Source organism: Scyliorhinus torazame, chromosome 13, assembly GCF_047496885.1.
Source record: "Scyliorhinus torazame isolate Kashiwa2021f chromosome 13, sScyTor2.1, whole genome shotgun sequence".
NCBI classification, from domain to species: domain Eukaryota; kingdom Metazoa; phylum Chordata; class Chondrichthyes; order Carcharhiniformes; family Scyliorhinidae; genus Scyliorhinus; species Scyliorhinus torazame.
The window spans coordinates 137,965,175-137,980,397 of NC_092719.1; the positions used below are offsets into that span (position 1 = coordinate 137,965,175).

The 15,223-nt window shown below is 47.3% G+C and overlaps 1 protein-coding gene across 13 annotated transcripts in view; it reads left to right on the forward strand.

Annotated features, from left to right (window-relative positions):
* The window catches only part of chl1b (cell adhesion molecule L1-like b), a 1,336,546-nt gene that overhangs the window by 1,277,476 nt on the left and 43,847 nt on the right, over window positions 1-15,223 (forward strand). For all 13 annotated transcript variants that reach the window (XM_072472185.1, XM_072472186.1, XM_072472184.1 and 10 more), the window contains one exon: window positions 2,358-2,430. In XM_072472185.1, the coding sequence (XP_072328286.1) occupies window positions 2,358-2,430 (73 nt within the window). The remainder of the gene's footprint in view (window positions 1-2,357; window positions 2,431-15,223) is intronic.

Genomic DNA, 15,223 nt, shown 5'->3' on the forward strand with positions numbered 1-15,223 from the left:
CCGAGTCCATCAGGAAGGATCCGGGTATAAGAGGAGTGACGATCCCAGGCAGTGGAGGCGTGCAAGTCAAGACCTCCCTGTACATGGACGACGTCGCCGTCTTCTGCTCAGATCCTGCGTCTGTACGCAGGCTCTTGAATGCCTGCGACCAGTTTGAACTGGCCTCGGGAGCCAAGGTAAACCGTGGCAAGAGCGAGGCCATGTTCTTTGGGAACTGGGCCGACCGGTCCTTTGTCCCCTTCACTGTCAGGTCAGATTACCTGAAGGTGCTGGGGATATGGTTCGGAGCTGCTGGGGCCTGCACCAAAAACTGGGAGGAGCGCATAGCCAAGGTAAGACAGAAACTGGGCTGGTGGGAGCAATGCTCCCTCTCCATTGCGGGCAAAACCCTGGTCATCAGGTGTGAGGTACTCTCGGTGTTACTGTACGTGACGCAGGTCTGGCCCATAACCCGACCCTACACCACAGCAGTCACCCGGGCCATCTTCAAATTTATCTGGAGATCCAAGATGGACAGTGTCCGAAGGGACACCATGTACAAACCTCTGTAGAAGGGAGGGAGGAACGTACCCAACGCCTCCCTCATTCTGTTGGCCACCTTTGTGTCCAGCTGCATCAAGCTGTACGTGGACCCCCGGTATGCAAACACCAAGTGTCACTACATACTGAGGTTCTACCTGTCCCCGGTGTTACGAAGGATGGGCCTGGCCTCATTGCCGCGGAACACTCCAAGTAGTTGGACCGTGCCGTACTACCTGTCCTTCATGGAAAAGGTTTTGAAGAAAAACACCTTTGACCACAAGGCAATGAAGCAGTGGTCAGCACGTAATGTCCTCGAGGCCCTCAGGGAAAAGGAGACTGTGGAGGACGTTGGATGGTTCCCTGAGCAGACTGTCAGAGTCATCTGGCAGAATGCCTCATCACCAGAACTTTCAAACAAGCGCCAATACCTAGCTTGGCTGGTGGTGAGAAGGGCCCTCCCTGTCAAATTCTTCATGTACACCCGAAGGCTCTGCACCAATGCACGCTGCCCTCGGAGTGGCTGTGGGGGAAATGAGACGGTCACCCACCTCCTTGTGGAATGTGCCTTTGCAAAGAAAGTCTGGAGAGAGATGCAGTGGTACTTGTCAAGGTTCATCCCGAGCAGCTCTGTGACACAGGACTCTGTGCTCTACGGACTGTTTCCAGGGACACACACCGAGACAAACATCAACTGCTGCTGGAAGGTCATCAACGCGGTGAAAGACGCTCTTTGGTCTGCCCGAAACTTGCTGATCTTCCAGTGCAAAGAATTGTCCTCGACCGAGTGTTGCCGACTGGCACATGCCAAGGTCCAGGACTACGTGCTGAGGGACGCACTCAAGCTTGGGACAGTTGCCGCCAAGGCGCAATGGGGAAAGACCACTGTGTAAGGTTTTTCCAGCAAATGTACACCGAGGGGCGGGTAACAGTGTAAAATCCCCTCGGTCTGGGCCACCAACACTCCAATGCATAAAAGAAACATGACAATGTAAATATTTAAGAAGGAATTGTAATGTAAAGAGTGATATGTATGTAATATTATCAAAACTGAATGGAAGAAAGTAAAGGCAATGTGTAACTCTGATGGAAATGTACAGTCAAGACAATTCGAAATGTTCTGTAATGTTTATGATAGATTTTATGAATAAAGTATTTTTTTTGAATAAAAAAAAAACTGGTCTCCACAGCCGGGGACCAGATGGAATGGCACTTGTGAACATATCCCAGAGGATCGGAGGCCCCAGCTGCATGCCCTATGGCAAGGGTGGTGCTCTAGTGCTTCTGGTACCACCTGGGCACCCTTGCAGTGCCAGCCTAGCACCTTGGTAGTGCCACATGGGTACCAGTCTGGCACTGCCCAGGTGGCATTTTCTGTCTGCATGCGATCGGGCCAGGGGTTCCCTCAGTGGGTGTTTGGGGGGGATGCAGGGGGGCCGGGGAGTGAGTTGTGTTGTACAGCCATGTGTTTCTCAGAGTTGCAAGTGCCGGGAAACACGCGGCTAAACACGCTCACTGTTGGACTTTGTTCCCAATTAGTTGAATCTCGCTGATGGTCATTTTTTGGGTGAATTGTGCCCGAAATATAGGAAATATGGAATCAATGAGTGACAGAACATTTTTGAAAAATTGTTGTCATTAATTAAGATTAAGTGGCAATTCAGCTAAGTACCTTTACCTTTTAAAGCATGATGCAAGAAGGGTCAATAGCTGTTCTTATTTCGAGATTTTCTTGAGTATATTTTCTCAGCTTAACTAGGGCTGAAGGTCTGGAACTGAGAACCAGCTGACTAAATTTAATGTCTGATTTATCATGAGTTATTCATTTTTCTGTGCAGTTAAAGATAAAGAAGATGCTCGTGCGGATCCAGAGGCCCAACCAATGAAAGAAGAAACATTTGGAGAATATGGGTAAGCATTTTTACAGTTATGAAGCTGATTGGAACAAATTCTTATCCACTCATGCTCCATTTGTTTTTATTTTGCTTCAGAAATGCTGTACTTTGTTAATTTAAATTCAGCCTTGCAGGCATTGTTGCTGTAATCTTTAACATTATTTACCGCATTCGAATTTCTAATTTTATTTCTATTGTTTGTAAATCAAATGCCGAGATTTTATAAATAACACTATATACCATGATACTGGTAAATTTTATTTTGGTGAATTTGGTAAATTAATAATCTTGAGAGAGTAGCTGAATTGGTTCGAATAGTTAGCATTTTACTTTGGAAACGGTAATCTCTTACACATGAGTTCAATAATAAATTACGACATGAGGTATGCCCTTTCTGGCTTTCCGCAAGGGTAACTTCATCATTCCTGCACCCTTGCCCTTCCTAGTAGCCCTGGAAATGCTTGCCCTTCAGATAATTATCCAATTCTCTTCTGAAAACCATGAGTGAATGTGCCAACACACCCTCTCAGGCAGTGCATTCAGGATCCTAACAACTTGCTGCATCAAAAGATTTTTCCTCATGTTGCCCATGGATTTCTTTTGCCATACATCTTAAATCAGTGTCCTCTGGTTGTCAACCCTTCCGCCAATGAGAACTGTGACCCCCTATCTACACACAGTCCAGAGCACACATGATTTTGAACACCTCGATCAAATCTCCTCTCAACCTTCTCTTTTTCAGAGAAAAGCCCCAGTTTCTCAACTCTATCCATGGACCTGAAATCCCTCATTCCTGAATAGTTCTTGTAAATATTTACTGAACCCTTTCAAAAGCCTTCACAGCCTTCTTAAAGTGTGGTGTGCAGAATTAGACAATACTGCACTCGAAGCCAAACCAGCGCTTCAGAAAGATTCTATAATTTTCTTTAATTTGCATTCTGTGCAGAAGGTGAGAGCATTGAGGGAGAATGAGGGAATAGGGACAGTGTGGCTCTGAGGCAGAGCAGACAGGGAGAAGTTGCTGAACACAGCGGGTCTGGTGGCCTGAAGTGCATATGTTTTAATGCAAGAAGTATTACGGGTAAGGCAGATAAACTTAGAGCTTGGATTAGTACTTGGAACCATGATGTTGTTGCCATTCCAGAGACCTGGTTGAGGGAAGGGCAGGATTGGCAGCTAAACGTTCCAGGATTTAGATGTTTCAGGCGGGATAGAGGGGGGATATAAAAGGGGTGGCAGAGTTGCGCTACTGGTTAGGGAGGACATCACAGCTGTACTACGGGAGGATACCTCAGAGGGCAGTGAGGCTATATGGGTAGAGATCAGGAAGAAGAAGGGTGCGGTCACAATATTGGGGGTTTACTACAGGCCTCCCAACAGCCAGCGGGAGATAGAGGAGCAGATAGGTAGACAGATTTTGGAAAAGAGTAAAATCAACAGGGTTGTGATGATGGGAGACTTCAACTTCCCCAATATTGACTGGGACTCACTTAGTGCCAGGGGCTTAGACGGGGCAGAGTTTGTAAGGAGCATCCAGGAGGGCTTCTTAAAACAATATGTAGACAGTCCAACTAGGGAAGAGGCGGTACTGGACCTGGTATTGGGGAATGAGCCCGGCCAGGTGGTAGAAGTTACAGTAGGGGAGCATTTTCGGGAACAGTGACCACAATTCAGTAAGTTTTAAACTGCTGGTGGACAAGGATAAGAGTGGTCCTAGGGTGAATGTGCTAAATTGGGAGAAGGCTAATTATAACAATATTAGCTGGGAACTGAAGAACCTAGATTGGGGGCGGATGCTTGAGGGCAAATCAACTTCTGACATGTGGGCAGCTTTCAAGTGTCAGTTGAAAAGAATTCAGGACTGGCATGTTCCTGTGAGGAAGAAGGATAAATACGGCAATTTTCGGGAACCTTGGATAACGAGAGATATTGTAGGCCTCGTTAAAAAGAAAAAGGAGGCATTTGTCAGAGTTAAAAGGCTGGGAACAGACGAAGACTGTGTGGAAGATAAGGAAAGTAGGAAGGAACTTAAGCAAGGAGTCAGGAGGGCTAGAAAGGGTCACGAAAAGTCATTGGCAAATAGGGTTAAGGAAAATCCCAAGGCTTTTTACACGTACATGAAAAGCAAGAGGGTAGCCAGGGAACGGGTTGGCCCACTGAAGGATAGGCAAGGGAATCTATGTGTGGAGCCAGAGGAAATGGGAGAGGTACTAAATGAATACTTTGCATCAGTATTCACCAAAGAGAAGGAATTGATGGATGTTGAGTCTGAAGAAGGGTGTGTAGAAAGCCTGGGTCACATTGAGATCCAAGAAGTCGAGGTGTTGGGAGTCTTAAAAAATATTAAGGTAGATAAGTCCCCAGGGCCTGATGGGATCTACCCCAGAATACTGAAGGAGGCTGGAGAGGAAATTGTTGAAGCCTTGACAGAAATCTTTGGATCCTCACTGTCTTCAGGTGATGTCACGGAGGACTGAAGAATAGGCAATGTTGTTCCTCTGTTTAAGAAGGGTAGCAAGGATAATCCAGGGAACTACAGGCCGGTGAGCCTTACTTCAGTGGTAGGGAAATTACTGGAGAGAATTCTTCGAGACAGGATCTACTCCCATTTGGAAGCAAATGGACGTATTAGTGAGAGGCAACATGGTTTTGTGAAGGGGCGGTCGTGTCTCACTAACTTGATAGAGTTTTTCGAGGAGGTCACAGAGATGATTGATGCAGGTAGGGCAGTGGATGTTGTCTATATGGACTTCAGTAAGGCCTTTGACAAGGTCCCTCATGGTAGACTAGTACAAAAGGTGAAGTCACACGGGATCAGGGGTGTGCTGGCAAGGTGGTTACAGAACTGGCTAGGTCATAGAAGGTAGAGAGTAGCAATGAAAGGATGCTTTTCTAATTGGAGGGCTGTGACCAGTGGTGTTCCGCAGGGATCAGTGCTGGGACCTTTGCTGTTTCTAGTATATATAAATGATTTGGAGGAAAATGTAACTGGTCTGATTAGTAAGTTTGCAGACGACACAAAGGTTAGTGGAATTGCGGATAGCGATGAGGATTGTCAGAGGATACAGCAGGATTTAGATTGTTTGGAGACTTGGGCGTAGAGATGGCAGATGGAGTTTAATCCGGGCAAATGTGAGGTAATGCATTTTGGAAGGTCTAATGCAGGTAGGGAATATACAGTGAATGGTAGAACCCTCAAGAGTATTGAAAGTCAGAGAGATCTAGGAGTACAGGTCCACAGGTCACTGAAAGGGGCAACACAGGTGGAGAAGGTAGTCAAGAAGGCATACGGCATGCTTGCCTCCATTGGCCGGGGCATTGAGTATAAGAATTGGCAAGTCATGTTGCAGCTGTATAGAACCTTACTTAGGCCACACTTGGAGTAAGTATAGTGTTCAATTCTGGTCGCCACACTACCAGGATGTGGAGGCTTTAGAGAGGGTGCAGAAGAGATTTACCAGAATGTTGCCTGGTATGGAGGGCATTAGCTATGAGGAGCGGTTGAATAAACTCGGTTTGTTCTCACTGGAACGACGGAGGTTGAGGGGCGACCTGATAGAGGTCTACAAATTTATATGGGGCATAGACAGAGTGGACAGTCAGAGGCTTTTCCCCGGGGTAGAGGGGTCAATTACTATGGGGCATAGGTTTAAGGTGAGAGGGGCAAGGTTTAGAGTGGATGTACGAGGCAAGTTTTTTACACAGAGGGTAGTGGGTGCCTGGAACTCGCTACCGGAGGAGGTGATGGAAGCAGGGACGATAGTGACATTTAAGGGGCATCTTGACAAATACATGAATAGGATGGGAATAGAGAGATACGGACCCAGGAAGTGTAGAAGATTGTAGTTTAGTCGGGCAGCATGGTCGGCACGGGCTTGGAGGGCCGAAGGGCCTGTTGCTGTGCCGTACATTTCTTTGTTCTTTGTTCTTTGTGCCTCTATTTATATCACTCATGATTCCCTGGTACCTCATTCACTGCATTGTCAATCTGACCTGCCATCTTTGAAGATTTCTGCACATGCACCCACCAGGTCCCTCTGCTCCTGCAACCTTTATAGAATGGCAGTCTTTTTTTTATATTGCCTCTCCGACCACAATGGATCACTTCAAACTTTTCTGCATTAAATGTCTTCTGCTATGAGTCCACCCATTCTGCCACCTTGCGTATGTTTTCATGATCATCATTTACAATACATGCAATTTCGTGTCGTCAACAAATTTAGAAATTGTGCCCTGCAGATCCAAGTTTAGATCATTGATTTTTTTTAACTGAATTTAGAGTACCCAATTATTTTTTTTTCAATTAAGGGGCAATTTAGCATAGCCAATCCACCTTTGGGTTGTGGGGGTGAAACCCAAGCAGGCATGGGGAGAATGTGCAAACTCCACACGGACAGTGACCCAGGGCGGGATTCGAACCCAGTGCTAAGCACTGCGCCAGCGTGCTGCCCTTAGGTCATTGATATCAAGAAATAACAATGGTCCTGATTTCGACCCCTGAGGACTCCAGTGTATCGCTTCCTCCAGCCCGACAAACCATCATTCACCACAGTTCCCAGTCACTCTGCGAGCATCATTCTGCCACTGTTCCTTTTATTCCATGAGTGAAGTAACATAGTGAATGGACCAAATTTTTACAGTCAGTGGTGAAGGATTGGCACAAACTGATATTTCGGGGGGGGGGGCGATATCTTTGACATTAATTATCTTCTGACGGAATTAGACTCCATTCTTGTAAAATTAATTTTTCAGGTCTAAATTGTTTGTTCGTTTGGCAGCAATTATCATATGTTAAAAACTCACTTATCCCAAAATGCTACAGCCCTGACTTTGCTGTTTTCAGTGGGGAGCAACAGGGCAAGAACCCTAAAGTCGTACCATTGTTTTGATTTCACTGTCAAGTCTCTCGGTGAGGACTGCAACATTGCACCCTGTGAGAAGTGGGATATCTCTGACATCAACATTTTGGAATTGTGTGTTTAACAGTGCATGTCTGTGTGCCAAAGGTTGCTGTGAAATTTATCTCACGATAATACTGAATACTATTTGCTTTAATCATTTTTCTTATCCCAAAATCCAACTTAAGTGAGCTTTCACTAAGCTGAAATTGAACAAACATTTTTTCCTTTAAAACCTTGCTTTAAAACTGTAACTCGATGACATGAAAAAAAAAATTCCATGGGGTGCAAGTGTCACTGGCAAGGCCAGCATTTATTTCTCATCCTTAATTGCCCTTGAGAAGGTGGTGGTGAGCTGTCTTCTTGAGCTACTGCAGTCCATTTGGTGTAGGTGCCCCATAGTGCAGTTAGGGATGGAGTTCCAGGGTTTTGACCCAGTTGTACTGAAGGAATAGCTATATATTTTCAAATCAGGATGATGTGCGACTTGGAGGGGAACTTGCAAGTGGTAGATTCCCATGTGCCTGATGCCCTTGTCCTTCTAGGTGGTAGAGAGACCATGTTTGGAAGATGTTGTTAATGGAGGATTGCTGAGTTACTGCAGTACATCTTGTAAATGGTGCACCCTGCTGCCACTGTGTACTGGTGGTGAAGGGAATGAATGTTTAAGGTGATGGTTGGGGTGTGAATTGAGTGGTCTGTTTGGTCTTCAATGTCAACCTTCTTGAGTGTTATTGAAGCCTTACTTCTTTGGGCAAATGGAACACATTCATCACATATCTGACTTGTGCCGATGGATGGTGGACAAGAGGTCATGAGGTGAGTTTATCATCTCAGAATTCTGAGCAACTAACCAGCTCCTGTGTCCACGGTATTTATATGACTGGTCTAGATCAGTTTATGGTTGATGATGACGTCATTGATGTCAAGAGGAGATGCATGGATTCTCTTTTGTTGGAGATGGCCATTGCAGTCTTGACACCAACGCCTCCTGGAAAATGTCCTGGGGGTGGAATGAATGCAGGGCCCAGCATGCAGGTCCTACGCTGCTATTTCTAGCACCCACTCACCTCTGTGCCTCACCCCGACGGAGGCTGTAAATCCAAACCATGGTCATTGCAGTTCATTGATAATCAGTCTGTAATTCATCCGTCTGCTTTGGAAAACATTATATTTTCAGGGTTTTATTTCTATTTTGTACTTGATCAGTGGATTATGAATGGTAAAAGTCTGTATTTAGTTGAGAGAACCTGAGCAGGTGAATTTATTTTCAGGAAAACTTTAGTATTTTCTGCCAAATAGGTTTCATACTTGCTCTTCATATATTTATACAAATGGTCCCAAATTCTTCTTGGTGCAAAGCTTTTTGAATTGCTACTACAACTTTCATTCAGCTCTTAATTATTTCTTAATACTGTGACACTGTTATATTACTAACTCTTAGTTCAACCCCGAAGCTTCAAGAATAAATGAGCGAGGGACTTTTAACTTTCTTTTGGATAATTAATTTGAACAGAATCATCAGGATTTATGCGTAGTTTTTTAATCACCAAATTAGCTGCCAAGTACTTCAGATCACCTGCACCACATTTTAATAATTTCAATAATCAGCAGATTTGAAAATGAAATAATTTGATAGAAAGTACGACAGCAGTATAGTTGAACAGGAAGGGAGATCAGGCGGGATTCTCCCGAATCGGCGCAATGGCCCGACGTCGGCGTAAAAAACAGCGCGAACCACTCCGGCGACGGGCCGACAGGAAGTTGCGGAATTCTCCGCACTTCCGGGGGCGAGGCCGGCACCGGAGCAGTTGGCATCGCGCCAGCCGGCGCCGAAGGGGCAGCACGGTAGCATTGTGGATAGCACAATTGCTTCACAGCTCCAGGGTCCCAGGTTCGATTCTGGCTTGAGTCGCTGTCTGTGCGGAGTCTGCACGTTCTCCCCGTGTGTGCGTGGGTTTCCTCCGGGTGCTCCGGTTTCCTCCCACTTTCCAAAGATGTGCAGGTTAGGTGGATTGGCGATTCTAAATTGCCCTTAGTGTCCAAATTTGCCCTTAGTGTTGGGTGGGGTTACTGGGTTATGGGGATAGGGTGTAGGTGTTGACCTTGGGTAGGGTGCTATTTCCAAGAGCTGGTGCAGACATGATGGGCCGAATGGCCTCCTTCTGCACTGTAAATTGTATGAGTTAGCGCATGCGTAGACTGGCCGGCATATTCTGGCACATGCGCAGGGGGGTGTCTTCTCCGCATCGGCCATGACGGGGCCCTACAGGGGCCGGGGTGGAAGGAAGAAATGCTTCCACGGCACAGGCTGCCTGCAGATCAGTGGGACCCGATCGCGGGCCAGGCCACCGTGGGAGCCCGCCCCCGGGGTCGGATCCCCCCCGGCGCTCCCCCGAGGACCGCACCAGCCAACCTACCTGCTAGGTCCCGCCGTGTGGGACCATGTCCAATCCACGCCAGCAGGACTGGCCAGAAACCGACGGCCGCTCGGCCCATCGGGGCCAGGAGAATTGCCGGGGGGGGGGGGGGGCGCTGCCGACGGCCCCCGACTGGTGTGCCGTGATCCCCGCCCCCGCACGAAAACCGGCGCCGGAGAATATGGCAGCCGGCGGGGGGTCAGAGAATCCCACCCGACTAAATGTTTTGCTCCCCCTCTACTTTCCATTGTAAGTCTGAGCTGAGTATGGTGTTCACTGTTTTTGCCAACCATACATTCGATTAGCTTAGATTTTAATGTTGTGGAGTTAGAATATCATCCTCCTTGTGGTATTTTTATAGTCTCCTAAGTTTGCATTTACGCAACCTATAAACTGATGCAATGAGAACAGAAGCCGCCATCGTTCCCATTTTCTGTCATGAGATTAGGATGCTAGGTTTTTTGCACATCATGGGCGGGATTCTCCGACCCCCTGCCGGGTCGGAGAATCGCCGGGGGCTGGCGTGAATCTCTCCCCCGCCGGTTGCTGAATGCTCCGGCACCGGATATTCAGCGGGGGCGGGAATCGTGCCGCGCCGGTTGGCGGGCCCCCCCGGTGACTCTCCGGCCCGCAATGGGCCGAAGTCCCACCGCTGTCAACCCACGCCAGCCGGCGTGGATTGAACCACCTTTGGGACGGCGGGACACGGTGGCACGGGCGGGCTCCGGGGTCCTGGGGGGGGGCGCGGGGCGATCTGGCCCCGGGGGGTGCCCCCACGGTGGCCTGGCCCGCGATCGGGGCCCACCGATCCGCGGGCGGGCCTGTGCCGTGGCGGCACTCTTTTCCTTCCGCCTTCGCCATGGTCTCCACTATGGCGGAGGCGGAAGAGACCCCCTCCACTGCGCATGCGCGGGGATGCCGTGAGCGGCCGCTGATGCTCCCATGCATGCGCTGCCCGGCAAAGTCAGTTTCCCGCCAGCTGGCGGGGCGGAAATCAGTCTGGCTCGGGCCTAGCCCCCCAAGGTGAGAGCTCGGCCGCTCAAGATGCGGAGACTTCCGCACTTTTGGGGAGGCGCGATGCTGGACTGATTCGAGCCGTTTTTGGCGCCGGTCGGTGGACATCGCGCCGATATCGGAGAATCCCGCCCCATATTTCTTATCCTTTCATGATAAATGGGTGTCGCTGGCAAGGCCGGCATTTGTTGCACATCTCTAATTGCCCTTTAATTGAGTGTTATGCAATGTTATCTCAGGACGGCAGTCACGGGCCAACAATATTGCCGTGGCTCTTGAGTTACATATAGGCCAGACCGGGTGAGGGTGGCCTTACTGGACCAATAGGTTAGTAGGTGAAAGCATTGAAGGAGAACTAGGGAATAAGGCCAGTATGGCTCTGAGGAAGAGCAGACAGGGAGATGTTGCTGAAAACAGCGGGTCTGGTGGCCTGAAGTGCATATGTTTTAATGCAAGAAGTGTTACGGGTAAGGCAAATGAACTTAGAGCTTGGATTAGTACTTGGAACTATGATGTTGTTGCCATTACAGAGACCTGGTTGCGGGAAGGACAGGATTGGCAGCTAAATGTTCCAGGATTTAGATGTTTCAGGCGGGATAGAGAGAAATGTAAAAGGAGTGGCGCAGTTGCGCTACTGGTTAGGGAGAATATCACAGCTGTACTATGGGAGGACACCTCAGAGGGCAGCGAGACTCTATGGGTAGAGATCAGGAATAAGAAGGGTGTAGTCACAATGTTAGGGGTTTACTGCAGGCCTCCCAACAGCCAGCGGGAGATAGAGGAGCAGATAGGTAGACAAATTTTGGAAACAAGTAAAAACAACAGGGTTGTTGTGATGGGAGACTTCAACTTCCCCAATAATGACTGGGACTCACTTAGTGCCAGGGGCTTGGACGGGGCAGAGTTTGTAAGGAGCATCCAGGAGGGCTTCTTTAAACAATATGTAGATAGTCCAACTAGGGAAGGGATTGTACTGGGCCTGGTATTGGGGAATGAGCCCGGCCAGGTGGTAGAAGTTTCAGTAGGAGAGCATTTCGGGAACAGTGACCACAATTCAGTAAGTTTTAAAGTGCTGGTGGACAAGGATAAGAGTGGTCCTAGGGTGAATGTGCTAAATTGGGGGAAGGCTAATTATAGCAATATTAGGGGGAAACTGAAGAACCTAGATTGGGGGCGGATGTTTGAGGGTAAATCAACATCGGACATGTGGGAGGCTTTCAAATGTCAGCTGAAAGGAATTCTGAACCGGCATGTTCCTGTGCGGAAGAAGGATAAATACGGCAAATTCCGGGAACCTTGGATAATGAGAGATATTGAAGGCTTCGTCAAAAAGAAAAAGGAGGCATTTGTCAGGGCTAGAAGGCTGGGAACAGACGAAGCCTTTGTGGAATATAAGGAAAGTAGAAAGAAACTTAAGCAAGGAGTCAGGAAGACTAAAAGGGGTCACGAAAAGACATTGGCAAGTAGGGTTAAGGAAAATCCCAAGGCTTTTTACACGTACATAAAAAGCAAGAAGGTAGCCAGGGAAAGGGTTGGCCCACTGAAGGATAGGCAAGGGAATCTATGTGTGGAGCCAGAGGAAATGGGAGAGGTACTAAATGAATACTTTGCATCAGTATTCACCAAAGAGAAGGAATTGGTGGATGTTGAGTCTGGAGAAATGTGTGTAGATAGCCTGGGTCACATAGAGATCCAAAAAGACGAGGTGTTGGGCGTCTTGAAAAATTTAAGGCAGTTAAGTCCCCAGGGCCTGATGGGATCTACCCCAGAATACTGAAGGAGGCTAGAGAGGAAATTGTTGAGGCCTTGACAGATATCTTTGGATCCTCACTGTCTTCAGGTGATGTCCCGGAGGACTGGAGAATAACCAATGTTGTTCCTTTGTTTAAGAAGGGTAGCAAGGATAATCCAGGGAACTACAGGCCGGTGAGCCTTACGTCAGTGGTAGGGAAATCACTGGAGAGAATTCTTCGAGACAGGATCTACTCCCATTTGGAAGCAAATGGACATATTAGCGAGAGGCAGCATGGTTTTGTGAAGGGGTGGTCATGTCTCACTAACTTGATAGAGTTTTTCGAAGCAGTCACAATGATGATTGATGCAGGTAGGGCAGTGGATGGTGTCTATGTGGACTTCAGTAAGGCCTTTGACAAGGTCCCTCATGGCAGACTGGTACAAAAGGTGAAGTCACACGGGATCAGGGGTGAGCTGGCAAGATGTATACAGAACTCGCTAGGTCATAGACGGCAGAGAGTAGCAATGGAAGGGTGCTTTTCTGACTGGAGGGCTGTGACTAGTGGTGTTCCGCAGGGATCAGTGCTGGGACCTTTGCTGTTCATAGTATACATAAATGATTTGGAGAAAAATGTAACTGGTCTGATTAGTAAGTTTGCAGATGACACAAAGTTTGGTAGAATTGTGGATAGCGATGAGGACTGTCAGAGGATACAGCAGGATTTAGATTGTTTGGAGAATTGGGCGGAGAGATGGCAGATGGAGTTTAATCTGGACAAATGTGAGGTAATGCATTTTGGAAGGTCTAATGCAGGTAGGGAATATAAAGTGAATGGTAGAACCCTCAAGAGTATTGACAGTCAGAGAGATCTAGGTGTACAGGTCCACAGGTCACTGAAAGGGGCAGCACAGGTGGACAAGGTAATCAAGAAGGCATACGGCATGCTTGCCTTCATTGGCCGGGGCATTGAGTATAAGAATTGGCAAGTCATGTTGCAGCTGTATAGAACCTTACTTAGGCCACACTTGGAGTATAGTGTTCAATTCTGGTCGCCACACTACCAGAAGGATGTGGCGGCTTTAGAGCGGGTGCAGAAGAGATTTACCAGGATGTTGCCTGGTATGGAGAGCTTTATCTATGAGGAGCCGTTGAATAAACTCTGTTTGTTCTCACTGGAACGACAGAGGTTGGGGGGGCGACCTGATAGAGGTCTACAAAATTATGAGGGGCATAGACAGAGTGGATAGTCAGAGGCTCTTCCCCAGGGTAGAGTGGTTCTTCCTAGGGGGCAGTGGTGGGATTTGATTGCATATTCTCTGAGCATTCGCCTGAACATCTGGGTTACCAGCCCACTGACATTATCACTGCACCACCATTTGCTTTATGTCAGTTTTTAATATTAGACTACACAATATACAATAAAACAAGACAAATTACCAACACCTCAATTAGTTTAACTAACGAATGAATTCCAATTGTGATTACTGTTTTTGTTTTTCGATGGTGCCCCACTACCCCAGCCTTTCATTGTAGTCTGGAGCTGTGACTGCAGAAATACATTAAATTGCTCACTATGAGTTACATCTTTAATATTTGTAGATCTTGTAATTGGTGTAGATCTTGTAATTGGTGTTATCTTCATGACGGCATCACAGTTACAGTGCAGAAGAAAAGGAAAATCAATAGAACACATAGCGATATTGATTCAAACATTAACTACTTAACAATTGTGACTTGATTAATACAGGAAAAAAATGTGTTATCACTCAATCAAAGGCATATGGTAGAAGTTGCTGTGAAAATAAAGACATCGAGGTGGAAATTGATATACACCATACTGGATTTGCGCATGCAAAATCAAGAGTGGGGAAACTAATTTTGGAAGTCTGTACCCGAATTGGCAGCAGGAAAATTCTGAATGCCCAGGTACCTGTTTGTAACAAGTATTCAACTAATCAGGAACTGAAAACCTCTGAAGACAACAATGCCAATTTTGGCAAAATCTGAGCATTGCACGTTTCACTCCATTCTTGCAGCTCTGCTGCAACATAAGGGGCTGTTTAGCACAGGGCTAAATCGCTGGCTTTGAAAGCAGACCAACGCAGGCCAGCAGCACGGTTCAATTCCCATAACAGCCTCCCCGAACAGGCGCTGGAATGTGGCGACTAGGGGCTTTTCACAGTAACTTCATTGAAGCCTACTTGTGACAATAAGCGATTTTCATTTTCATTTCATTTCATAATCAGTGGTTCCTGAAAGCGAAAGGTGCATTTGGAAGTCTTTGAACCATTTGGAAGTCCAAACAATACAGTCATAAGGCCAAAATCAGAGTCTACTATAGTAATGTAAGGTCAGTCCCGTTGTATGAATCTGAATGCTGGAGGGTAGTGAAGACCTCCACGGGCAAGGTCAACAGATTTCATAATGGTTGCCTACGTAAGATCTGTAACATCTACTGGCAAAATAAAATTTCCAATGATGACCTGTACAACAAGATTGGCAGCCACAGCATTGCGCTTGAGATCAAGAAGCGCTGGTTAAGATAGCCCAGATATGTGCGAACGATGTCCCAAGAGCGAATATGGAAGGTCGCTCTAAGATAGACACCAGCTGGGAAATGTAAATGAGGCTGGCCAACAACAACATGGCGCAGAATGTGGTGAACCAACTGGAAGAGATGGGGCGAGGTACAAGGTAGGGCCTGATGGGGGAACATTGTTGCAGCCTTATGTCCCACCCGCG